The sequence below is a fragment of the Antennarius striatus genome, chromosome 3 (genome assembly GCF_040054535.1).
Source record: "Antennarius striatus isolate MH-2024 chromosome 3, ASM4005453v1, whole genome shotgun sequence".
NCBI classification, from domain to species: domain Eukaryota; kingdom Metazoa; phylum Chordata; class Actinopteri; order Lophiiformes; family Antennariidae; genus Antennarius; species Antennarius striatus.
This window is the reverse complement of record NC_090778.1, coordinates 25,787,445-25,814,298: the sequence shown is the minus strand read 5'-3', so window position 1 is coordinate 25,814,298 and position 26,854 is coordinate 25,787,445. Positions and strand designations below refer to the sequence as shown.

General features: G+C 42.4%; 1 protein-coding gene across 1 annotated transcript; it reads right to left on the bottom strand.

The window, feature by feature from the left end:
- Positions 1–33: 33 nt before the first annotated feature.
- Positions 34–26,181, bottom strand: bin3 (bridging integrator 3). The gene is made up of 9 exons (XM_068309964.1): positions 26,073–26,181; positions 19,344–19,392; positions 18,542–18,582; positions 15,448–15,509; positions 14,126–14,262; positions 9,278–9,318; positions 4,743–4,884; positions 3,570–3,704; positions 34–1,368 (listed from the first exon to the last, which is right to left on the bottom strand). Exons 1-9 carry the CDS (start codon positions 26,078–26,080, stop codon positions 1,222–1,224), a joined length of 762 nt encoding a protein of 253 aa, XP_068166065.1. The 5' UTR covers positions 26,081–26,181; the 3' UTR covers positions 34–1,221.
- Positions 26,182–26,854: the final 673 nt, after the last annotated feature.

Below are 26,854 nucleotides of genomic sequence, written 5' to 3'. Positions count from 1 at the left end.
AATTAAAACTTCACAGCGACAACACGATGCAGATCATAGTTACTCTAATGGTTTATTTCGTGATTGTTATAAATGGACATAACAGATCGCAACAGAATTACATTTAAAATGTTAAAAACAATGCTAGTGTTAAAAATAAAACCACAGCTACAACTTAACGTTTCACAAATTCAGAAAAAAAACCTTCATTATTACATTTACAGACATTCAACAAAGCCTTTCCTTCAAAAATCCATTTTTAGAGAATAAATATCTCACTATGACACGGTGATATGGGAGCGTCTGGTGGGCGGAGCTTCCCACGCAGCCCCTTTGTCATGCCGAGGCAGTACCTGATCAAGGTGGAAACAAAGGAGTGCAATGGCGGAATGATTTGGCCCTGAAGTCAGGAACGCCGGAAACTAGCTGGGCTCCAACCAGAAGAAGCATTTTCTCTGGAGAGCCAAAAAACATGTGAGCAGACTAACTGAACCACAACAATAGAACAAACAATAGATGAGGTAAATAAAAAGACATGTCATGATTAGTGTTGGCCACTAGGGGGAGCACCAGCCTATGTTTTGGACTGATCGTGCCACAGAAGTGACTTGATCTCTGCACACAGGAGTACTTGACCTTTAATCGCGGCTGCAAAGGCACAATCCGGCTTCCTGCGAGTGAGTTTTCATTTTACATCCATAATAAAGACGACGTAGGCACATTACGCACGGGCGGTGTCACTGATACCGTGTTATGAACCCTCAACAAAAAGCTTTAAGCATGGCACAGCGCTAAATTTAGAGATAACCACCAAAGGCCATAAGAAGCGTTTCCTTGCCAATAACCTGTGGTGTGTTAGATAACATCCACTCAGCTGTGTTTGCAGTTTCAAAGTTGGTTAATAAAAATATTTTTTCACAGTTTGTTGGTAACACAGATGAATGGAAAATAAAAACACTTCCTCGCTCGATCCCCGGCGTTAGTTAGTACTGATGGAGAACGGATCGGTTTCTAATGCTGGATCATGGCTTAGTTAACGTGATGTTTCATCTGATTTACATTGCAGAGAGTCTGACAATCAAATAGAGTGTAGTGCAAGAGGAATTGGGGGTGGGGGGGTGATTATCAGGTTAAGGCTGCTGCTATCCATTTCCTATCTGTTTGAACTGTGTGAGGGAGAAGAGTGCAGTCCATTCAGAAAGGCATGAAAGGAGCCCTTCCCAGCTTTTCGGCTTTCCTCCCTCAGTCGTCAGCGACAATGGACAGAGCACGCAGCTCGCTCAGCTTGGCCTCCGTCTCTCTCTCCCTCTGCTCATCAGTCAAGCCTGCCTGGTCGATCTGGTCCGTTAACTCGCTGAAGATCTTGTACATTTCGGTGAAATAGACCACCTGGAGGGGGCAGGAAAGGGGGGTAAGACTTAATAAAGACAGAAATATAGCCCTGTCGGGCCTCTGATAAGGACGGGACAGGGTCAAACCACACAAAACCTCCAGAATTCACAACCAAACTCTTCTCCTCTCGCACCACCTGACCTTGCTTTTGCTCTGCGTAAGCTGCCCGTCTCATAGCTCCTCAACCCCGCTAATGAGAAGCTGTTGGAGAGGAGAAGAGGGAGCCCAAAGATATCAAACAACTCCAACAAAGCCCCCCCAAAACCCAGCTCTTCAGTGGGTAGTGACCCTGCTTCTCTCTCCCACTCTGAACAAGAGATAGAGAGTGTTCTCTGAAAGCTTTCTCGACACTTCCCACCCTTGCTTCTTCCCCTTAGTTCATGAGTCAGGCTCTCTGGAGGGCTGCTTTGATGATTAATAGACTTTAATCACATTACAAGACTCCAGAAGAATCGGCACAGAATGAAAGTACCGGGAAATGCAACTCCTTAAAAAACAGGACTACTCCTCACTCAAACAGACGCTCATATTTAAATCACGATACCTCGCTTTGGAGACGGTTCTGTTGGCTTTTCGGGCATTTTGTGTCACAGCGGGTTGAAACAAGAACAACAGAACGGTTCATTGATTTAAGAGTCGACGTGGTAACGAACCTCCATCTTATTCAGAAACAATATTTCTCCTGCTATCTCATGAACAGACACTCAAGTCTGTAAACTACGCTGTATGTACAAGGATTTTTAAGTGGCCGGTCTGAAAGACATTTGTATGTTTATACTGACATTTGCCACCTAAACCACATGAGTGGGCCACAAGTTTCAGGTTTCTGCTATTTGTAGGGGGTGAAGCGGATATTTTTTTCTTCAAAAGTGGCTTGTTGAAAGGGCCGTCGGAAATATCCATACGAGCGTTGATGATAATGTACACCGGATCAGCGTCTGCGTGCCCTCTGCAGCACAGATGCTTTACTATTACAATTAAGAGTAAATGCAGCCTCGCACAACTGTGACCACCTACGTGTAAAGAAAGAAGCCTTTGGCTGAAGCAGAGCTTTAATTTACATAACTTCTGTCTGTGCATTTGAACACACCACCGACCCGAGCAGCAATATTTATTTAGGCTCTACTCTGACGTCTGAGTCGACGAAATTAACGACTTATTTAAGTCACATCCTTCATATCCTGAATTTAATGCTTGGCCATTGTTTCAGGAAACAACTGAAAAACGGACAAAGAAAAGGAATCTTTCAAAACATTAATAAAAAAAATCAAGACAAAGTCTGGATTCATCAACATCTGTCAAGGTGAACGGGTCAGGCCAAGTGTCCCGCTGACGGTCGCTGGGCAGGACTCGCGGCGTTGGAGCCGAGCGCTCGCAACAAAGGCAGCCTTTGTGCCTTTTTTCGCCGCCGCTGCCGCTGGGAGCCGAGCTGCAACAGCGGCGGCTGAGAGGGAAGGGAGTGGAGGACGAAACCGAGCACATGCAGCAAAAGGCTGGGGATGAGGTCCACCGGTCCTCCAGCCACCCACGTGTGGCTGCGTGTGTGCGTAAACATGTGTAAACGCTCATTCATGTGTCTGAGCTCCAAGAGCAAAAATAATTTCGATGGAGGAAAAAAGCAGCGGTGTGATTTCTAGATTTTATATCGTTCCCGCGCTGTGAAAAATGAGATGTAATCTTAAGCGAGGAATCAGCTGTTGCCGGTGTTTAACGCTGGCGATAGACGATTGCTCCTCTGGCTAATTTTAACTTCAAAGTACATCATAGAGCTCCATAATTGTCATTAGGTGGAACCTAATCTGGTTTACTAATTACGAGTGTGCCAGGGATTGTCCCAAAGAGGAAATGACACGGCAGGGCAGGTCTGGGTGGGGATGGGGGGGAGACACGGGACATGGTGGCGCTTATTTAAGACGTCCAGCTGCTTTAAGAGAAGCTTCAGGTTTGGATGGGGGGGGGTTAGAGTGGAACCAGACAGATGAGGCCTCCAGTGGTGTGGGCCGTCCCTGGGGGGTTAATCATATTAGGACTACGTGGAGGGAGACAGACTGTCAGGATTATACGCCCCCTTTCATCAGACTGTTAAAACCACTCTCAGATGGTGTAACAGCACACTGTGTAGTGGGTGTGTGCGTGCTTTCCTTGCTGTGTGGGCATCTCTGGAAAAGGAGGAGGGGGGTGGGGGGGGAATCACCAACCTGCGCCCTGATGAGAGCCTCAAAGCTGGGCTGGAAGTAGTCGATGCGGCTGTGGTAGAACTTGGGCATCTCGTCCAGCAGCTGTTTGTTCTTGGCCTCGAAGTCTTCCCTGACCGGCCGGAGCTCCTCTCTGGCCTGGGGTGTGAAGAGGAGGGAGGAAACAAAAAGAACGGGTCACTAACGGTCACCAGCGACTGTAACTTTACACAACACCTCCTGGAAATTAACATCCTAATTCAGTTCATTCCTCCATGAGAAACTTATGAGAGAAACAAAATCATTTTCAGCATTTAAATACCGGAGTCATCCTCAGCATCGTTTTTTTTTTTTTTTTTTTTATTGTTCAGAGAGATATATTTGCCTAATTCCCACGAAGCAGTGCGAAAAAAGGGCTGTAATCACGACCGCAGTGAGGAGGAGTGGGTAATGTGGGCAGACTTGGCTGTGAGTGGACGCCAGAGCCGCTGATCTGTGTGTGAATGTATTAGTGGGTAGTCTACTGTAGGCACAGAGTTATGGAATGCACAATGAATGCGTGTGAGAGGGTGAGAACTTTTATTAAGGGGAAGAGGAGAAGAGCTATATTCGCATTACAACACGCTGTTTATGCGCCGCATTACGGATCATTAGTTAGTTTTCTTCAGACACTCAAATGGCATCTGAGTGTTTGTCGGGATCGTTTGTGTAAGTGCGCGGGGACTCAAAGGGCAGGGACGTGGGGGCCTCTTCAAGGCTTTGTTCCCCTGACAGTGCTTTTCTCAGTGTGTGTGGGTGGCTCGCCATGTGAGGATGTGTTAGAGGCAATAGCATAAGCAATACTGCAGAGCTATCTGTGAATGTGTGTGCTTCTGTAGTGGCCTCAGTGTGTGTGTGTGTGTGTGTGTGTGTGTCTACCATTCTCAATTACAAGCCTGTAGATGTGCAGCAGTGCCTTTTTGAAAAGGCACTACTTGAGAGCCTGGTAGCTTGCGTGGGTGAAGGAGCGCACATGTACAGTATGCATGTGCTCAACTATTTTTGTTCATATCCAGTCAGCATTTGTGTTTTTTTTTCCCACTCTATTCACAATATGTGCAACATGTAAGAGCAAGTGAACTCTGCTCCCGCGCAGATAGAGGGAGCATCGGAGTGGACCGACACGTGCAGCGATACTAGCGTTAGCGCTGGAAATACCTGATGCAGTTTGACCATTACGGGTCCGGTTTTTTCTTTCTCTTCATACTTTTCCACTTTAGACTGCAAGCGTTTGTAGTCCTGCAGCGCCTGTTCCCGCCGTTTGACCGCCATGTTGAGGCTGGGGAAAACGCCGCTGTACCTGCAAAAAAACAAGCACACAGACGACCTTTGACATAGCCGAACGCACACGGGTTAGCACGGATGCAGTTCAAGACATTTACACCATAGTGACTTACAGGGAGACAAAAGGTTTAATGAAGCAGTCAAAAAAGCTTTCCTCACTTTATGAAAATTTGCAGAACTGCAGCGTGCATCGCATCCCATCTTTGAAGAAAATCATTATGAATTAATAAAATTCCTCTCCTCAACATCTTATTGTAGAGGTACTCTCAACCCCCAGAGGACAGCTCTGCATTAAGCTTCCTCTAATCTATTATCTAATTACTGGAGTTCAAAATGGCATGAAACAATTCATTTTGTGACAATTATCATATTCCAAATGAAAATATATTCTTGCGATGAGAATCCTCGTCTTCAGCACTAAAAATAGGAAAACACTCATCTGTAACTTAGCAACAGGAGTCTGAGCTTCATCCTGGGACTTGTTGCACTGGTTTTGTGGCTGTGAAGCAGGAATATCATATACAGAAAGAATTCTATTTAATATTAAGTGAGAAAATATAGAAATAGGGAAAAGTAAAGTGAGAACATCGGACTGAAATGAAATATAAACTCCAGAATGAAAGTCTCTGCTATTGTAGGCACCAATAACACACAGCATCCTCCTCTGAAACGAAGCATCTATGATAAATTCTTTTTAGCTATAAGGTTATAAAACAGAAAGAAAGCAAAAATAAAGCAACAGCGTGAGCTCTTAAGAAAAAATAACAACAACAACAAAAAAAAACCAGGACAAACATGAACAAATTGTTGGTACATGACGAACACCCAAAGCAGGGACAGAGCGTTTTAAAAAGCGGGTCACAGGTTATTCCCACAGGTGTCTGCTGAATGTGTGTCAGCGGTAAAAAACAATTAGAAGTGACTGAGATAGAGATTTTTCTGAATGACTCATTTAAAGCGTTTCATCAACAGTGTAGGCACACTGCTACAATAGCTTCTCATGCCTCCACCCATAGTGTTATTGGCCACAAAATGTGTGGGCTTCGTGATTTACGTTTCTCTCCATGGCAACCCTCGTCCTGCGCCGCGCAGCAGACGAGGGAACCATAGAGAACCCGTGACTTGGTTGTGAAATCTTGGGATTGCGGCGGCGTCTGCAGAGGCACCTTTAAACCAGAAGGGCAGGAGAGGGAAGGAACTAGACAAGCAGGGATTGTTTACTACCGGATGTTCAGCAAGGAGTGGTCTTGTAGCGTGTCAGTGACATCACAGCCCCAAATTGGCCCAACCCCACGGCCCACGCTCTACCGCTATTTATAAAATACCACTTTGGCCCAGTTTATGGCAGGGGTGGATGCCGATCCTTAAGTCTACTATCTGTTCCAGTGTACACATTCTTAAAGTGCCAAGGGATTATGTAACTGCCCTCTAGGCATGACTGCTCTCCAACATGATCCTATTGGCTGATGACGACGCAGCAGCGAACCAGCTTTTGGGATGGCATTCTCGCCGGCGTGCTTCACCTGACAGCACGGAGCAATTTCCTCATGACGTGCGACAATGGCCTATTGTTGTCCCGTAAGCGGGACAACACTGCCAGCAAGCGCTACGTTCCTGCACAATGAGACTTTCAAGAGACGCGCGCTCTCCTGGCGCTAACGGAGGAGGAAAACGTTTGATGCTGGGCCAAATCGATTCTTAACCCTTTCCTGTCCCTGCCGTGCTCCTCTCTGTGTCCGGAAGTTGTTGACAGAATAAAACGAAGTAGCATTGTCACTTTTCCCTCAATGCCCCCGCCTCCGTCGGACAACTACTACTTAGCCGGCTAGGTCTGCGTTTGCACTCAGTCTTGCCTGGATGAGGTTGGTTTTTGTGCTGCACGGGGGCCAAGGCCGCACCACAGTCCATGTGAAAGGTCGGGGTGTGGCGAACAGGCCGGATAGAAATAGCATCTGGACTAGAAAGTGTGTTTATGAGTGGCTGCCAATCCACAGACAGGCAAATGTGCCGTCAGCCAAGCCAAAGTCTGGTCTGGACACCCTCAGTCTAGCATGCTGGCTGCCCCTCACGTCCATCACCATCAATTAAATCACTACTGCAACAGAACACACAGCGAAAACAACTAAAAATACAGCAAGTGAAAGTCGTGTCAAAATTCCCGTGTCCAGTGTGTCACGGTTTCAACCTTACGTCATGTAAAATGTGCTGGTTGGACATGTGAAATAATAAGCATCTGTTGGGCAATGGAGAACTCCTGTGTGTGTGTGTGTGTGTGTGTGTGTGTGTGTGTGTGTGTGTGTGTGTGTGTGTGTGTGTGTGTGTGACGTAGACACCAGCAGAAGCTCCTTTGTTTCTGCAGGACAAGAGTTTGATCTGCTGCAACTTGTCTCGTGTTTTGTTGATCAGAACACAAACCAACTCGACAGCCTGGAAACGATGATGTGGCAGATAAGATGGAAAAATACAAAATACATCCAATCACAGCTAAACATCCCGGGACGAAAAAGGAACAACAAAACTTCATCAATTTGGATTTCTGTCACCTAAAGATTCAGTCTTAGCCAACTAGCTAAGGCTGAGTGGCCCCATTTGCCCCGGACCTCACAACCTATTCCGGGGGAGGCTTTCTCCTCATTTCTGGGGGGTGAGAATGGCTTGTACAGTCAGCGTTCACCCCGAAGCAGAGGTGTCACAACAGGCGTGACTTGTGTCTCACCCAAACCAGCAGCAGAGCAGAGAGGGCGGGGTCAGGAGGCCGAGATAACACGAATGCCTCAGTGCCCACGCACTCCCTCCCTTCACGCTAACAGGATGATGTCACCGAGCGACCCCCGCCGAGTGGATGAAATCCACGTCTGCGCCCGAGAGGGAGAGAACGGAGGCTGGGGGTGGAGGGGTTTCTGCCTCTGGTTTTTGTTTGTTTAATGTGCATTTTACCACGCCGGGGTATTAAGGATGGACGCCAATATTTGAAAGAGCAATCACCCGCGGACGCCAGCGCATACCTAACAAACACACACACACACACCATTCAAGGTTTTCCATTAACGTTAACGTTCTCCTTTTAAACTTTTCTCTAATACTCTTTGCGATGAAACTGGATTATCAGCAGAGTATTTCCAGACTAAGTAAACAGTGAAAAATGTTCATTAGTGACGGACTAATGGAATCTTAATGGAAGCTTTAAAGATTGCAGCTTTTGTGTCTCCATTTTCTATAGAGGACACTTTAATAAACTAATAATTACGAGTGCTCTGTTTTTCAGAAGGGAAAAAGAGGTCACTTGAGCTCAACTTCAAAACACGTTTACGAACTTACTTCCTCTCTATTGCAGAAGCATGTAAAGGCTTAACCTTATGCTTCAAAATACCGTCTATGTACCTCCAAAATCTGGGTCGGTGTTTGCGCGTGTGCGTGTCGTGTGTGTTTGTGTGAACGTGCGCTGTCCTGAGACCGTTCTCCTCCTCGACCAATCCGCAGCTCTGGACCCGGGAAGCTGGGACCTTTGCCATATTCTGAGCCTGCCCACACGTCCGCCCGCCGCCCACCAGGAAGAGGAAATTAGAACCATTCCATCCTGTCATTGCTCCGCCACCAGAGCACATGAGGAAGAATGGGCTTAACACACACACACACACACATACACACACACACACACACACACACACAGACCCAACCTATTCCAGTTTTATGGTTATTTTGAAAAATTAACGAACAATATTATGGGTTTCACTATAAACCTGCAACAGAAACACATGTGGATCTCTCTTACGCAGCACATGTTGAACCTCCTGGGAGGAGCTGAGAGGAGGAAGCAAAACCTTAATAAGCTCTCCGGAAGACGGATGGGATGGTTCAACCACTCCCTTCAGAGCCTCTGCTTGCATGTGTGTGTGTGTGTGTGTGTGTGTGTGTGTCTGTAACGGATAAGGCATGGAATAGCACTTGCAGCAGGCTTCAATAAGAGTGAATATCAGGAATGAAAACCAAATAAACTTTATTCCAGACACACAACTACCACATCAGCGCCACTCATTTCCTACTCAACTTTTTACAATCCGGATTAGTACACTGCAGGCCCTTCCTGTGGCCCTGCACCAACACTGTAGGTCAAATCATAAAAAGTTTAAAAGGGCGCTGGACTTAATTTGCCAGAGGTGTCATATGGATTCACCACATCAGGAACATTAGGGTGCAAAAACATGGAGAACTAGCCTTTTGCTTTCCTTCGACTTTGTAATGCATTCAAATTCACTGTTTGACCCATGTGTGAAAAAATAAAACACTTGGCTATTCCAAACTTTTCAGCGGCAATTATTTGACCTTGGTCTGACATAAAGGCACATTTAAGGCCAACCCTTAAAATATGGCAGTGGAAAAAAATATGAGAAATCAAGATGAGCACTTACTTTTTCAAAGGGTCGATAACTGTCTTCTGGATTTGGGTGACCTGTGATAAAAAAAAAAGAAACACCAACATAAGCAATAAGGCATTACTTTTTTTTTTTTTTTTTTAAATTCACTGTCAAATTGGGTTACATCAAAACTGAAACGGGAACAAAATACCTTCAGCGTCTCTCATTCATTAGCTGATAAGTTATGCCACTACACAAACATCGACAATTGTGTTTATTTCAAATGGAGCACTCAAGAAGAAAAAAGGAGGGGGTTTCTCGCAAAGAAACTTTCATGACGTTGACTATTTTATTGTACGCAAGCCCCGAGGATAAAAACCTGAATATTCATCGAGCTCGCGATACAAAAGAATGCAACTGTCAAGGGACGGACATGAAAGTAAAACCCAACTGATTTCAAATCCTGTGGAGGGTGGGCTGCCTTACAAGATGAAAGTTCTTTGCAAACAAACATTTTAACAATAACAGTTTATATTTTCCTGCATTCTCTTTCTGGTTGCCAGAACCGACAGGGGAGGGAAGAAGGGGAAGGAGCGGGAGGCGGGGGGGGGGGTGTTAAATGGAAGTAAACGAAGATCTCATCTCGAGGCCTCCAGCCCCGGCACAGAGTCTCACCGACAGAAGTTGAAAATGCAATTAATAAAGTTTCTGGCGTCATTTACATTGCAGATTGAAGACAACTTACTCGTCGAATGTGACAGCGCTCTAACTCGATCAGGCAAAGGAGTCGAGTGAAGAGTAAAAACGATAAGAACGGTGAAGGAGAATTTATAAAAACAGCCGAGATGTTAAGCGACAGCTGCAGGAGAACAATGAGCAGCTCCGTTAATCATATGTTCACTCGCTATCGGAAGGACAGTCAATCATACAACAAAAAAGGAAGCAGGATCGCAGCTGTGCTTTGTAAAAAATGCCCCGACCATCTCTGAGAACATACAGCAACACTTGGAGCTTCACACCGGCACATTTCCAAGTACAAAATGGTTGATTGTGGTTTGAGGGAAAACAGAGAAGCAATAACAAATAAGTACATGGGAATTCACATTTTCTTTGTTTTACATATTCACACCCCCCCACCATCACTCCCCCCCTCCCTGACTGGAGCTGCGCCGCTGCTTCTAAGGTGAGAGCATGCAGCGAGGAGGGAGAACAACAGCGGCAGATTTGCTTAAGCATGCTGGTGCCCTCTACCCTCTGCCCCTTCCCACAGAGGGGGGGGAAGAGGATGGGGGGGGTGGGTGCAGAGCTATTCCTCGGAGGCCCCGCAGAGCCCGAGGCCGACGCTCAAGCAGTAGTCTCCATCAGTGAGTCACGGGGCAGAGGCCATCCTGGCACACAGGCCTCCCAAAAATACACACAGATCGCAGAGGAAATCAATATCCCTCCAAACGGAGCATCCTCTGCTGCACTGCCGCCATCTACACTGGGGCTCAGCTTCGGTAGCGGTGAGCCGGCGGGGCTGCGCGCCCTCCTCAGCCCCAGAAATAACACAGACCTGGGCCACTGCTGCCTTCATTATCACTGCACGTTTTATCTGCTGGCTCTCTCACTCGCGGGCCCCGCGGCGCAGCATCTTGTCTCAACACGGAGAAGAGCAAAGGGTGGATGCTTTTGTGTCTGTTTTGCTGAAACAAGAGGGTTCGCTGGCGGTGCCGTCAGAATCAACAGTCGGCTTGAAGGGAGAAGCTGGATCGGTGTTCCAGCGAGCTGCGCTGGATTTAAAACACCTAGCAAACCTGGGGTGAAATTCAACACAGCAGACTGACCAAAAAAAAAAAAAGGGCTAGCAATCATTATTTTGCCTTTAGCTCACTTTTTTAGCTACTCTACAAAGGAACCTGAAACCACACATTGTGCGAGGGTGAGGATTTTTATTTAGTGAGACTGAAAGACGTGCAGAGAAATTGAGGTGTGACCTAGCTGTCAAAATCAGATCTGGATGAAAGTGTCTTAAAAAAAAGCAACCACGTCGATAGAGTGAGTGACTGTTGTCCTCCCTGAGTGAAAAACTGTTACCTAGCGGAATTACAGTCACACAAACCACAGCCACAGAGAAAAACAAGGAGAAAAAAATCCCAACTATCATATGTGTTGTAAAGAGAAACTGTGTGCTTACTATGTGGAAACACAACATCCCATTAAAATGAGATGATGAGGGTGCTGAGGAGAGAAAGGCTGAGGCAGGATCAGCAATGCCTTGACCTCCATGGTTACTATTTTAGCCCTGGGGGGTAGTAGTGGTGGTGATGGTGGGGGTGGGGGTGAGGGGTGTAAGCAGGGAGACTTTAATCTGGTAACTTTTGTCTTCAAATGATGTAGAAAGAAAGATTCATTTTAAGAACCAGACATCCTTTTTGATGATAAAGTTTTTCTGTTCTAAATTTGAAGAAACTAAAAAGAAAAAAGAAAAGAAAAAAAGAAACAAAAATGGATATTGTATAAAATCAGACAAATGTACAAGTTACTCTACAGCGAAAGCAGTCAAACTGGCAGGAATGCTCTGCTAGGCACTCGACCAAGCCAAGACCAGGAACGAACACACCCCGGGTCACAAACCCACACGATCTGTCCAACCCACATTCTGCTGTCTAGTCACTCAGAATTGCTCCTGTAAAATTTGATGAGCAGAGAGCAAAGCCAGTCTGAAAGAGTGGTATTTTAAACAGCAGTCATCTGGAGATGACATCCCGCCTCCCTTTGGTGAGCCCGGAGCCGTGGCAGATGACTGACCTTCAGGCTGACCTTTGAATCTTCTTTCGACGGGAAACTCAGAAAGTAAAATGACTAGAGCACGGTCAATAGACTCACGCATCTCTGTTAATTACAGTTGATTTATGCATCAAGTTTGGTGAAGCTAGAATTTGTAGTTTGAGATGACTCTCCTAAAACCACATGTTTCCGTGGAAACCACACAAATTAAAAAAAAGTGCACAATCAAAAAGGGACAAAATCATAAGATTAATTTATAAATGGATACATATGAATACACTTGTGAAAATCACTTTTCCATATAATCATTAAATAATTGTTCAAATTCTATTACTATTATTATTCTATTATCAAGCTTAATATAGCTATATTTGAAAGTAAACATACATGTACTGTGCATGTAAATGTGTACATACACAGTACATACATGTACATATATTAATGTATATACATGTGAATGTACTGTATATTTACAGTACATACACATATATACATATATATATACACTGTATATATACAGTAATTTTATTTATATATATATATACTGCATGTATACTGTATGTATAAAAACTATATACACACACATACCTTTATGTGCGTATGAATATATGTGTTATATACGTGTATATGTGTGTGTGTGTGTGTGTGTGTATTTGCGCTGTATAAAGCACAGAAAACTTCACAACAGGGCAATGAGTCAAGAAAACACAGATGAAAAAAAGTCAATGGGTATATGTCTAAGTGTGATCTCCTGCGTTCTTTCTTTAGAAGCCTACCCTTCACAATGCAGTGCCTTAAGGACTTACAAATGCAATGCCACTATGATTCACACTAGAAATACCTTTGGCAATGATTCCAATCAAAAGCTGAAGTGTAACCGGCAAATAATATGTAGAGGCCTGACAGCTGACAAGGACTTATCAGCAGTGAAAGAGCGAGAGCAGTCTACGCCATGATTGCCCCTTCGAACAAAACAATGGTCTGAAAGCAAAGTTTACGAGACAAATACTCACAATTAGGATCAATGAGAAGTACAGTGTAGTGTCTTACACTTCGAAAGTTTCTACAGATGAATACAGATGGCTTCATTACATGGTGATATGAACAATGCCTGAAGCTTAAAGTCTGCAAAATGAGTATATTAGTTGGTAAATTCTTTGGGAGGAACAAACACAGCTAAAACGCCTGCGAGCTGATCATATGCTCGACCAATGAAGACGAATGTCAACGGTACAGAACAAAGCGACAAACAAAACAAACACGTTTCATAGAAACAGTTTCCAAGCAGGCTCGGAGACCCGTCACCAAGATAGAAATTGACCTTTGAGGATGTAATTTGCCATTGGATAATATTTTCATCTTTTGGCACATTATAATCATAATTAGTATTTTAAGTTGTGACCAAACACGTTTCTTGGTGTCACGGCGACCTTGACCTTTAAGCACCAGATTCTAATCAGTTCATATATGAGCCTAAACTGAAAACATGATACTCGCTGCTGCAGATGTCAAGAAAGGAAACCTATGAGAAGTCAGTGACGGATCACAGGTTAGCCGCACCAGCAGCGCTATGGATGGAAATGTCAGCTTCATTCTGCCCAACGCTAAGTTTATATGAAGTGTCATTAATTCAAGCTGATTTATCAAGCTGTAACCTTTCCAGACAGTGTGGGAAGATGCACAAACTATTGATATAAAAACAGTGCTGAACTCAAGCTAATTGGTTGTTTCAGTCAGTAATGGAAGCAAAGGACTTTCTCTGCTGTCTATTGTACGTTATTTAAGAATCAAATGAGTCATAAATACATGTTTTAACAGCTGAAAACCAGTATCCTAAGCTTATAGGGGATGATGCAACACATGTTTTTCAGAAGCAGCAGAAGGAAACACATAAGGCTCATTTCTAGTCCACAGGCTGCACAGAATTTGCAAATACGAACGCACAAATTTTCGACACAACCTCATGCAGTTTCCTTCTTTGTCTGAGGAAAGACATTTCCCCCCGATACCAATCTGATGCTATCTGTGCCAATGGCAAAATGGCAAGTGCCAAGAAAACAAAGCAGGGAAAAGAGCGAGATGCATACCAAAAAAAATGTGAAACGTGTAAAACATAACGGGATGGATTCTGACCTTCTCCTGGTTGAAGGCTTCCATCCTTCTCATGGCTGTATCCAGAGCAGTCATCGTCTCCAGGAAGGCCTGGTCCTGCTCACACAGCGGGTTACTCAGCAGGTCTGCAGAGATCTTCACCGCCGCTTTGGACATGGCTGACAGACACACAGAGAGAAGAGGAATACGTGAAAGAAATCATACAGTTTGCTGGCCGTGTACCTGCCAAATTCTTACTCTTTTTCTTGGGGGCAATTTTTGTCGCTTGCATTAAGGCTTAGAAGTTGCAGCCGGCTGCCATGTTAAATATTCACCGGACCAACAAGAATCGTTGCAACGTTCTTACACTGACAGCTCCAATTACTGTTAATCTGTACTCATGCCACTTTGCTTAGACACTGAGCACATATCAGATTATGGCTTCACAGTCAAAACAAATCAGCTTCACTGAGATGACACGAGCTGACTGGAGAGGCAGTGGTGAAAATGGGCTTCACGGACAATCTTTTCACAGTACCTTTGGATTCCTGAGAGCAAGTTTCAGCCAATCAATTATCGCGGCTTTGCATTTCCACACCTTTCTCTGTTTGACAGGCAACAAATCGCACATTTTGAAAGTATCCAATATAAACCATCATCACGAGAATCACAAGTTGACTTTCTCATATGTTATACGCCTTCACCAGCGAATTGGCAGTGGTTTCAACACAACTCTTCTTGACTTGATAAATGATTGTAAACATAGAAAGTGATGTATTAAATGTATTGATGACATGCAGTGCAGGACTGGTTGGTGGAGACCTGTGTAACAGCAGGAATCGTTAACAATAATGAGGGCCTGACACTATGACACTCGACAACACAGACATCCATATTCTAAAGCACAAAGAAGAGGAAATGAAGAAGTCTTTCGCTCCTCCATTCTTCCCTGCTTCTCCACCCCCACAACTGACTGCTTACCACAGGCCATGTCTACTGCTGCTCCCCAAATGCGCAACTCCAAAACCAACAAATAAGTAAATAAAAATTAGAGTAAACATGGAGTCTGTCGCTGGCAATTGCATGAATAAGTAAAGGCAGAGAGGGTAGACACATTGAGTTCAAAACAAATGGTGTATAAAGAGATCAGAAATCCAAAAGGCACACACTGATGGCCTGAAGTCTGTATAGGATGAAGGCCCGCACTCACGTCTCATTTGTCAAATTATTAGGGAAAGACTATGCACCCACCAAACACATCGAGACGACCAAACATCTTTCTAAGCTCTGAAAAAACCTGCCAAGTAACATCAAGTGTGTCGGTGAACAAGTGGAGATCAATGGCGCACACGGCGGTAACACACCTAAATCAGCCTCAGTGCTTTTCTTCATGTCCTTGTGAAGCTTTTTCGTCTGATCCTCCAGCCTGTGAGACGAGAAGAACAACAGTGATGATCAGTCAGCTGCTGGCATTGGAAGAGAGTAAAGCATCAATGACACTGGGAATCATGGGTTGAAACGTGTAACAGACAATAACGTTAATCAGAAAATACAATGATAAAAAGAGAAATCTAAACACACACACACACACACACACAAATTATATAAATAACATCCGTTAGCTAATTAATAGTACGACAGATTCTTCTTGTTACTGTCAACCATATTTGTGCTCAAACCCATTAATGTCTTCAATCATTCCACTGCACATATTCCATTGATGGGTGTTAAAAACGGCAATTACCAGACTATGGAGGCTGGAAGCACACGCCATTCATTACATCAATTAAAGCAAACGAGGGGTTTAGAATCTCCCCTGAGACTGCTGTCATATCACTTCTGCAGGTTGGATGAAAAAGACAACATAGTGGGGTTTCGTCTCCATCTTCGCTTTGAGGGATTAAATTAACGAGGCGATATTAGCAGTGTAATCCCTGAGGACCTCTTGTGATGGGGGGCCGGGGTAACTGTGGCCACTGGCCACAACATTTAAAGATTCAGCATGAATTTGTGTAACATGTGGGGTCCTGGAAAACATGCACTGATCGCTAACTTCAATTTAATTTATTCCTTTGTTTGTCACCCTGTCAAAGTGTTGGTAAACTTGCAAGTTGACGAAATTTAACAAAAAACTATTAATTATTTTCTATCATAACTTATCCTCTTGCCTGCTTTTGTTAATCTTGACATGTTTTAGGATTTCGTGCTCCATCGCCACGTACCAGATGGAGGTTGTTCCAAAAATGTCATTTGCAATAAATGATGTAACTTCATCCCTTATTGTTCAAACCACGGGAAAAAAAATCTGTCAGAACAATCTCCACAGTGTCATCTCGTATTCTCTCACCAACTGGATATAACTGGGTTTTATTAACCCATAGCAGCCACCCTCAAACTATTCACTTATAAATGTCTAACAGTACCAAAAGCTAATTAGTATTTAATATTATTACCATAGGTTGGTGAATATATTCCCAGTGTAGATGCAAAATGGGAATATAAGTATCTCTGACATAACTGAATACATATGGAAACGCTGGTATGTCATCCTGATCACTTTTATTATCTCTCTCTCTTTATGATGGCAGCAAGCAGGAGAATTGAGAATTAATACTAGGCAAGAAGACATGAACGCAACTCTGGATGCCAGTGGAGTCAATGGAGGGCATCATGTAAAACAAACTAAAATAGTCTTGTAAATTGGCTGACACATTTAACACTTGAGAGTAATGAAATGAGACAAATATGCAATGAGGAAATTCGCAGTATAACAGTAAAACCCTGCCAATCATGGAGATCGGGTTGTGGAATATTAGGTGAAAGCGTCTATGTAAACAAACTAACGTTCTCTGAGACCGATGCCTGTTTGTGCATGTAAATCCAGATAGTACCACCTACTTTAAAACATGTTGCACAATGCAGCTACTCTGTGAGCACTGGCAGTTGGAGAGCCCTTTTTGGAGGAGGGCCAGGTAAAGCCTGGAGTCTCTTTCCAAAAGGTGCTAACAGAGCGTCCCGATGCTGGGACTTTGCGGTCACGTCGCCTGCTAGAAACCGGAAAGATGACCTCCACCCAAACCCTTCGCATGACAATAGAAAACGAAGACGCATTCAACCATCGTACCTGGTCATTTCCATGAACAAAAGAACTAGGTCAGGCACTTAGGTTCTACATATTTTACTGCTGAAGCCACACACTGATTCCAGACATTATGTAGATGCATAACTGACTAGCATCATCTAGTTTAAATAAATCAACTCAGTGAACTGCAGTAGTTTCACTAAAAAATTCCATCTGTATCAAGCAGAATTTAGAATTTATTTAGAGGCGGAATAATTTTCTGCACCGTTCTGACAAAGTCGGTATTGATTTAAGAGTAAAATTAGAGCCCAGTTAGTGGAGTCTCGGAACGGGACCAAATGTAACACCAGGGTGAAGTCATGTATTGGTGTGTGGTCCACTCTGAAGCCTAAAGTCTGGCATTCAGGCCATAGCTATGATGGATTTTTGAAGTCAGAAAAAACACAATGATCCTCCAAAATGCCTGGTCTGACTGGGATAGGACAGGACATGACCCATTTTGACCATTTTGCTCAAACCCTGTTCTTACAACAAGCTGATCTTGAAAAGAGGAGACCCACACAAAAAAAAAGAAATGGTCATTTAATCAGTTTGCATTCAAAATGAAATGTGAGTCTTAAGTTATTTAGTTGTGTTTATCAGATGAGCATTAAAAACAGAACAACAGAGAAGTATATGTAGGTCATATCCAACAGTTTGTTGATAAGTATATCTAGGGTGGAGAACCCTAATGCCTGTACATGTCTGTCCCTCTGATTCATCCAGAAGATCTTCTGGCACCACACCTTCCTGATGACGGGCCCTCCTACTCAACAAAACCTGAGAGGAAAAATAGTGCTCCCACTCATCCTGTGGAGCCTCTGGAGAGTTTCTATAACCTCAAGCTCAAAGCGAGAGAAGGCCTGGACGTCCTGAGCCCTGAGGCATGCTGACCTCTTCCGTCATTGACGTAAACCAAAGTCGATGCATTTCACATCTACTCCATTGATCTGGATTTATGAAAACTAATGATGCATTTAAGGGTATATTTTTTCCATTCCATACGAATCAGCATGACAGACACACAGACACGTATACAAACCTGTAATTGTAATTAAATCTTCTTTGAAAAAAAAATCCAGCCTTAAATAATCAGATGATGGTTAGATTGTAATATTACGGCACGAAAAATATTTCAGACTGACAGTTGGCTGTAAATACCAGAACAGTGCTTCCGGAAAAATTGAATACATCATGTGTGCGAGCAAAAATCGTGTAGGAGAAACGACCTATTACCAAACAAGCTCCGGTACACACAAAGACAGCACAATTTAACTCCATATTCAAATGACAAACTGGGACACCACATACAGGCAAAACTCCTAATGCAAACTTACTTTTGGAGTTTGTCATATTCTCGCTCGAAGTCTCTTTCAACCTAAAAGAAAACACAATTCTTGTCAAGAACTTATCCACAACAGTTCATGCAAATTAGAAGTGACCACATATAAGATCTTTTGCATACTAGCAAAAACACATGAATGACGACATATACTGCTGGAATCTCAAGGTCTGTGTGAAGCTTAACAATGGTTCAAGAGTTCACGGGCTGTGGACTTTCTGGGTGCACAGCTGAATAACATTTCCACTGCAGCTCTGTTGGGTTCCTGTTGAAGTGCAGGTCAAATACTTTCAGCATTGTGTTCCCATAGTCGACAGGCTGAGACAGTTTGACCAACCATGTCTCTAAAACATGCCAAGCAGGTTACAGAGGGAGCATGGGTTCCTGTCTTGTGGTTCTGTGGGCTCCTGGATTTAAACACAGTGGCCAAAATAACGAGGAGGGCAGCTGACACTTTGCTGCTGGTGGATTATCAGACTGCGCTCCATCCAACCCACTTTCTGGTTTCTGCCTAGGATGGCACAGGAAGCTGGAAACCCAAACTGACAGTGACCACTGGGCCATTACACTGGAAGTGGTTTTCTCCAGCAAGGAGTCCACCCACTGACTGTCACTTCAAGGTAACCACCTCTGCCCCCTTTGCATGGCTAAGATAAATTGATGTCCAATCAGTCTTCTGGGTGAGGTGCCCTGATTACGTTATTTAGACTACGAGTCATGTGATACATATGATTTCTATGTTTTCATTCATGTCCGCTAAAATAATTTTGTCATTTTCTTTCTCGTGGGAGACTCACCGTTTTAGAGACAATCTGCTTCTTCGGTTGCCCAATCTTGAAAGGGATCCTGCAGTCACACAAAGGGCAAAGACATGTCACAGATATAAGCAACGGGAAAATGAGAATTACAACTGAATGCTTCAACTGTCATCAGTTGCATGATGGGTGTCGAGAGGCTTGCGCAGGTCTAAAGGTGAACAAGCGCCTCCTTCAGATCCTTGCAAAAGGACAATGGGGAGCTGTTAATTCCTGCTTCTCTGGAGAGAGCAGTCAAAGTAATGGACAGTATTTTCATGCCATCATTACACACATTTATCTCCCACTGCAGGAAGTGATGCCTCAACAGAAGCCATTGTCCCATATTCTCAGATTAGCATTAGTGCGTGACCCCGGTGCTGATCAAACCCAGATGTCTACCCTTCAGAATATTGCAGGAAAATTCCATACCTATTTCAGAAAGTCAGGCAAGTAGTCTAATAACTTGGGTCTCAAATTTGTAGAATAAAACACAAACTTTTCTTCACTCTTGAAAGACAAACATGCCGACATCCTGAATAAAAAGAAAAAAAGAAGCTTTTCTTTCTCAGTTAAAGCACAATCTTTTATTCCCATTTCAAAACCCTGCCTTTGCCTTAATAATTTGCTACCGAGCATCAGAGCGTTTTGGGAACCTATGAAATGGAATACAATGCCTAGTCGATGTGTGTGACTCTAGGTTGTCACTGATGTGGCACTAATAGCCTGGAATCTAAGCCATATGATGGACAGTTGCCGCTGACAGGCAGGGTGAGGCAGCAGCTGTGTCAAAAGAAAGGTGTGTAGACTAATGAGATGGAAACGAGAGGGTGTGATGCCGGGCCTCGTTGTGCAACCGGAAAACGGGCTGATGTGTGGAGCAGATCCCTTTGATGACAGCTCAATCACAAAACTCTACATGGTCAAACAACAGCAGCATTAACCTGGTAAAACACAATAAAACGCAATTCACTCGCGGCTCTGGTATCCTTTGATTTTGAGCTGATTCTGATCTTTCTGGATTAAAACTAAAATCCCCAAACAAACAAAACATAAACATTTAGTAACGTAATCCTGAAGCACTTAGGAAAGCAGCTTCACCCACTGTGTCATCATGGAAAGTAAGCACAGGTATTACTCATCACCATCTCATGTGACTCACCTTTCTCCGATTGCCTGACCACTACACGACAACATCAGAAGATTATTTACATAAGCAGGTATTTCTGAAACTGTACGGCATTCTCTAAAATGAACCAGACAGTATTTATCTACAGTAGTAATTTTAGCTGAACCACTTGAAAATCAAGTCAGCCTGGTCGGACATGTACCCAATGACACCACACGCTTACTACTGGCCTCCTTAACACTAGCTTTTTTTACAAGTAGCACCCAACTACCCCTTTAAATATGACGTGGAGGACCTTAACCCACAATCATTTCCAGTTTATTAACAAGGCAGTCAGAGACTGCAACATCCCGCGACTTACCCTGACCTACTTTCAGGGTAGGTCAGGGTACCCTGAAAGCAGTACCTCAATAGCGCAGTTTTGACCTTTCAGGGTAGACCAAAGCTATGCACTAGCTTTGACCATAGATCAAAGCTAGTGCATAGGTAGATCAAAGCACTAGCTTTGATCTATGGTCTTACACTGGCCTCCCCCCTCATCTTTCTATCTTATCCGGTTCCTGAGTGTACAAAAGTTGAAATTTGACCGTGACCTAGTTTTCTCAAGGTCAAGATGAAATTTAAATTTTTTCATCCCCTTTGCCGCCAAAGTAATGCGGTTTTTGTTTCAGCTTTCTATCTGCAACGGTAGCGAAGATATTTGGTGGACTAACGAAAGGACGAACGGACAAACGCACAAACATTGACAACTACAATACTGTACATCACTGCTTTGAAGCAGGATGTAATAACAAATATACACAGAGTTGCACAACAGACTCATACAGTATATACTAATATGTTTTATACTAATTGGAAACTTGCTCCAGGAATGATTTAAACCCATACGGAAATGAAAATGAAGACAGTCATTCCTCTGAGGGGCATTAAAGTATTTCTTGCTAACAATATTCTGATTGTTGTAATTAGTAAGTCTGCATATGTGATGACTTTCTTTGTGTGAATTGCCTTAATATTTTGCAGCAGGTAGCATATATCTACCATCTATTTTGGAAGAGACTTTGAGGTCAACCACATCTCTTGATTGAATTAAGTCTAAATAACAAATACTTACAACATCAGTGGAATACAAAGCAATTTCATTATGGAAAGTCTAGGGAATGTCATGAGACTCTTAAGAAGGTATCAACAGTGGAGGAACAAGAAATTAATTATGCTGGATTTTCACTTAAATGCTCCGATGGATAAACTGAAAAGAGATGTTAATTTCATCAATTCAGAATACATTCAATTTAACAGGGAGCCAAAGGGAAGTGGACAGTTTCTACAACTGTTCATGACAACTGACAGAGTGAAGAGTGCTTCAGGAAACCGGAGGGATGGAATGAAAATGATGGAGGATGTAGTCACTGCGAGGAACTTGTTGAACGTTGTTTCTGTAGGGGATGCACCAATTAGAAACATTAGGAAGTGGAGTCCTGTGAACCCAGAGTTTGTGTCTGACATAGTGGAGGTCTGGCCACAACACAGCCGAAGACAAAACGCATGAAGTCCAATTTTCTTGAAACAAATCGAAGACTAGTTGTTGCAAGCAGATGAATCTAAAACAACAGCTTACTGAATTTAATCAATAGCACTTGCTTATTAGTAATAATGCATCCTTTCCATTTTCCAAGCCCAGATGCATTTAAGAAAATGCTGTCTTATGTTTATTGTATTATTAGTGGGTGAACTTGTTCCAGAGCTGCTTTCTGTTGTACTCCGCTAAACGTCACCGCTATCAAGGAAGCACGTAGGCAAGAACAAAGATGTAACAGTCTTCTCTATCTGGCACAAATTATGCACCGACTGGAAGAAGCGATGGCTTTTCACAAAAACTGAAAATGTGTACACCATTAGAGGGATAGTGCATCATTCAACCTTGGATATTCCATACAGCACAGAGGGCTAGTTGAAGATGTTGGGAAGTGGAATTGTTCTGATGATGACCCCAAAGTCAAACCTCTCACGTCATAGAAGCAAGTGTGCAGGCCTTATTGGAATGCACCAGTCAGCAGAGCCCATAAAGGACTCTTTTCACTGGTCGAGAACCCCACTCTTGACCTTGTGTTCGGCGGTGCGTGCTGGTAGAAGCATCGCTTGCCAGCTATTGACTGTCTGACTGAACTGAGTGACGCTGTCCCGCTTACTTGAATACCGTCATCCCTGATAATGTGAAAGCCGTTTTAAAGGGAGTTACTGTACACACAATACAGATGAACAAAAAGAGCTTGTAAAAATACGAGTTTTGAAACAAGTACTAACTCATCCTTTTAAACTTTAAACCACAGCACACAGTTGAGATCTGATAAACAAAATCCTTCCCATACTCATGATCTAAGACTGATCTCATGAAACTGAAAATGGCCAGAGTAATACGAAATTCAACTGCAGTGGATTTTAATGAGTTACAATCCTCTACAAAAATTTTGTTGAGTTGAGTCTTGATTTAGGGCATGTATTGATTTGCGTTGCCATCTCTTTGTTGCAGAGGTGGTATTAATTGATGTGCAATCCTTTTTGCCTATTATTATTTGATTCATTTTTCAGAAACAACTCATCAAGTAGTGAAAGTTTTATATTTAAGTGTAATTCTTTTAGTGATATAATTTAATGAAAGGTTAATACATACACCCAAAGCTTAAAATGTGGGAATAGTGTACCAGCTATTATGAACCTGGTAACAGATGCTAAACACATACACAGAAAACTATGAAAGACAATTAATGCTATGCCAACATGCCACTCCTTAATAATACATGGATGCAGAATTTACAGCAAATTACAATTGTTGCTGAGTCTGGTGGACAATCAAAGAACAGACAACAAATCTTGGCCAGAAAACATGAAACTCCTAGTTGCCACATAAAAATAAATCGAGACAACACAGAGGACTATTAAAGACAAAAACTGTAATACAAGATATGTGGTTGATTTTCCTCTTTCGTTTTCCTGTGAACTAAGAGGACCCAATGCTACAGCTTCTGTCTAAAAGAGCCAAAAGGAGGAGACACAGTGGTGCCAATGATAAATAAACTCTTATGGAGCCTTCAGTGAACTTTTGTTATAAGAAATGGTTTTAGGGAGTTTTGTCTCTTAGGAGAACTTTGAGTTGTGTCTGGGACAAGTGCTGAGGGCCTGTAAAGCCAACTAATATGTTATACATCACACAGAGATGTAAATAAACCTAACTTGTCTGGAGAAGAGTCAAGAATAGAAGTGCACACAGTGTTCTGTCACATATGAAAACTGTTTTCTTGTTGCCATTTGGCTGAAAATGATAGCTGTTTGCTGTTGTTTACTTTCTCAGGGATATCACCAGCGAGATGGAGGCTCTATGATTACAACACTCACATATTCAAGTAATATCTGTGCAGTTCACCCGTGTCATTAGACCAACTGTTCACACCACCTCTTTTCTTTCATTGATGTTTATTCTACAATCGTCTGTGGTTCGACAGAAAACTGCAATGTCCCAAAAATTAGAAACAAATGTGCATAGTTTGGTCTGGAGAGGCAGTTAACGACTGGAGAGATAAGTCTTTTCATAAAACTGCTCTGTCTATGCTGTAAAAAGATAATCCAGCTTTTAAGTCAGAGAAAAATGACTGGAGATAAAGAGCTGTGGTTTCCACTTGAGCTCAAAAGGTAGAAAATAAAAAGAAACCAGAGCCCATTGCTCATTTTCAGATACCACCCAGAATTTCTTAAAATAATGATAACATGCCAAGCATTACCATAACTCTTGGATGCTTAGCCATTGATACCGATATCAATGTGTACTTATTCCTCAAGTTATACTTAGAAAAAATAGTTATAAAATAAAAGGTTTCACCAAAAGTAGTTGCTGAAGGACTCTTAGTGTACTGGCTACCACAATGCTAGCTAAAATGACTTCACAAGTATACTGCCAAATGTTACAGTTAAAACACTATCAAATGCAGGAATGACACTAGTCTAACAAGCTTGTGTTACACTACTCAACCAGAAAGCACTCAGCGCATAACTCAACCCACACTATTGTGACTCACCCTTGAACAACAAAAAATTGTTTTCTTACACACAAGCCCTTTTTACAATTTCAGTTAGCATTTAGGCTTCTGAATGAAAAAAATAGCAATTGGCCAAGAGTGCACAGGACCTGTACATTGATTATGACATTGCCTTGTTTGGACTTGACAAACAGCAACGTTTTTCTTTATCTTACCATTCTAATCCAAACACATTTCAACAAAAATCTTGTTTTCAGTAATGACTTGTGGATCTATTTTTCTTCTAAATATAACTTCACGACTGTCACATCTACTTGAGAACATGTAAAATATGGTACATCTGCTATATTAAAATGACATACACGACCGCACCCCTTCTTTGATGCTGTACTGTGACCCAATACATATGAGCCTGTCCCCAGATCCAGTTAGTGATCCAGGTTCTGACCTGGATTTGTAAGATAGAGTTGGAACATCATGAGTTGTACTTGCCCAGGGTTTTGTATTTCGATTGGCCAAAAACTATTTCATCGATAGCGGCAAGTTTAAAAGATGATCTACTGTATCTAGCAACGTTGCTGAAAAATTAAGTCTGGAATATCCACATTCCTCCAGATCAATCAATCAATCAATCAATCAACTTTTATTTATCTAGCGCTTAATCATATCTGAAGACATTTCAAAGCGCTTTACAGATAGAAAACCAACAATGCCCTCCAGAGCAAGATCATCTCAAAATTCAATCAACCCTCTTTAGATAATTAAAAAAAACCATTAATTAGGTAATTATCTCTTCCCAAAAGCATATGCTACATACCTCAATCAAACTTTTAACATATGAATGACTCCGGTGTTAAAAGCTAGAAGCGATGGTAAACATATTAAAGGTATCAACACACTGAACGACGTACTTCCGTTGTAGGAAGTACTACGAATTTTTATGAAAACATGCACAGATGACAAACTGAACAAATATTACTCTAGTACACGTACAAAGGAGAACATAGAAATATGTCATCATTCAGTTACACTTCAAAATGCTAATGTTAGCTCAATAGGACCAGCTGTCTACATGTGAACTACCTTCATTGTTGAACCTGTTGACCCAACCATTAGCTCTATGAGTTTAAATAAATAACCAACTAGTCCGTGTTTTGACTTAACTAGTAAAAACAAATGTTTCTTAACACAGTAGTTTTGTCAATTAATTCTTGTCCTTTCATGTAGTTTAGCGGCCAAAACTAGTAACCTAGGTTTTGTGCAAGTAAGCTAGCAAAACAGTCTCCTGTCAACCACCATAGGATCATCTATAAGCCACATAAAACACTTTGCTAGCAACTGCTAACCAGATAAGACACTGCAGTGCATTTCCGAACAAATAGAAAAGTCTAGTTTGACAAGCTAGCGTGAACTGCTATGCTAACGTAGCGCTAATCTACTGTATGTTGGAGCTACCAGGAACTAGCTGGAGCCTCGACAACAAAGCCAGCTGCCCTCGGTAAATATTACTTTTAACATTTCAAAATTGGAATTATAATATCGATACGATAATAACGTTGGCCAATGACATACCAGCTCATTTTGGTCAACTTTTATTCCGGTTTCATTGAGTGGTTTTATCATCTGCTGAGCGCCTCATCCCTTTAAACCCGTCAACAGTTCAAAACAGGAAGTGCGGAACTAGAGGGCTCGCACTTCCTTTCAACTTTTTTTTTTAAAACACCGAAGATTATTTTTTCTAAATATCTATTTTATTAAAATAAATAAAAAAATGTTTGATAATAGTTTTGAGCTCCTAAAAAAATATTAAGTTGCATATTAAGTTTCATGAGTATTTTTTTTCTGTTTGACAAATCATGCAAGAAGGGTTTTGCTAGCTAAGTGTCTAAAAAGTCTGCCAAATCTAACAAAGAATCTTGTTCTATTCTTCAGGGACAAAAACTAAGCCTGCAATTCTGAACATTTCTTGGTTCATCTAATGTAAATTTCTTATTGAAATCCCACCAGAGATTTTATTATTATAATTTTTTATGTGATTCAATTAAAATGACTGAATGATGATGAAATTCTTCTAAAACCAACCTTGATGGACTTTGAAATCTGCTAGGGATCCTTGTCCACATGACACGTTAGATGATGCTCAAGCTTCATCTTCCTCACAGATGATGAGATGTTCCCTTCAAGGATTTTCTAATACAGAATACAGTACATCTGATCCTTGACATGTTGCGGGATTCCTGTGCAAGAGGAAGCAAAACATCTCCACAGCATTACAGAAACATTGCCATGCTTCAATCTTCCTCTTCCAGACATACTGTACAGCTGATCTACAGGCCGGAGAAGTGTCACTTTAA

Coding starts and splice junctions, on each gene's coding strand:
- bin3 (XM_068309964.1), bottom strand. Junction 15,510..18,541: donor GAATATGACAAACTCCAAAA/GTAAGTTTGCAT, acceptor CTCGTCTCACAG/GCTGGAGGATCAGACGAAAA. Junction 4,885..9,277: donor GTTATCGACCCTTTGAAAAA/GTAAGTGCTCAT, acceptor GTTTTTTTGCAG/GTACAGCGGCGTTTTCCCCA.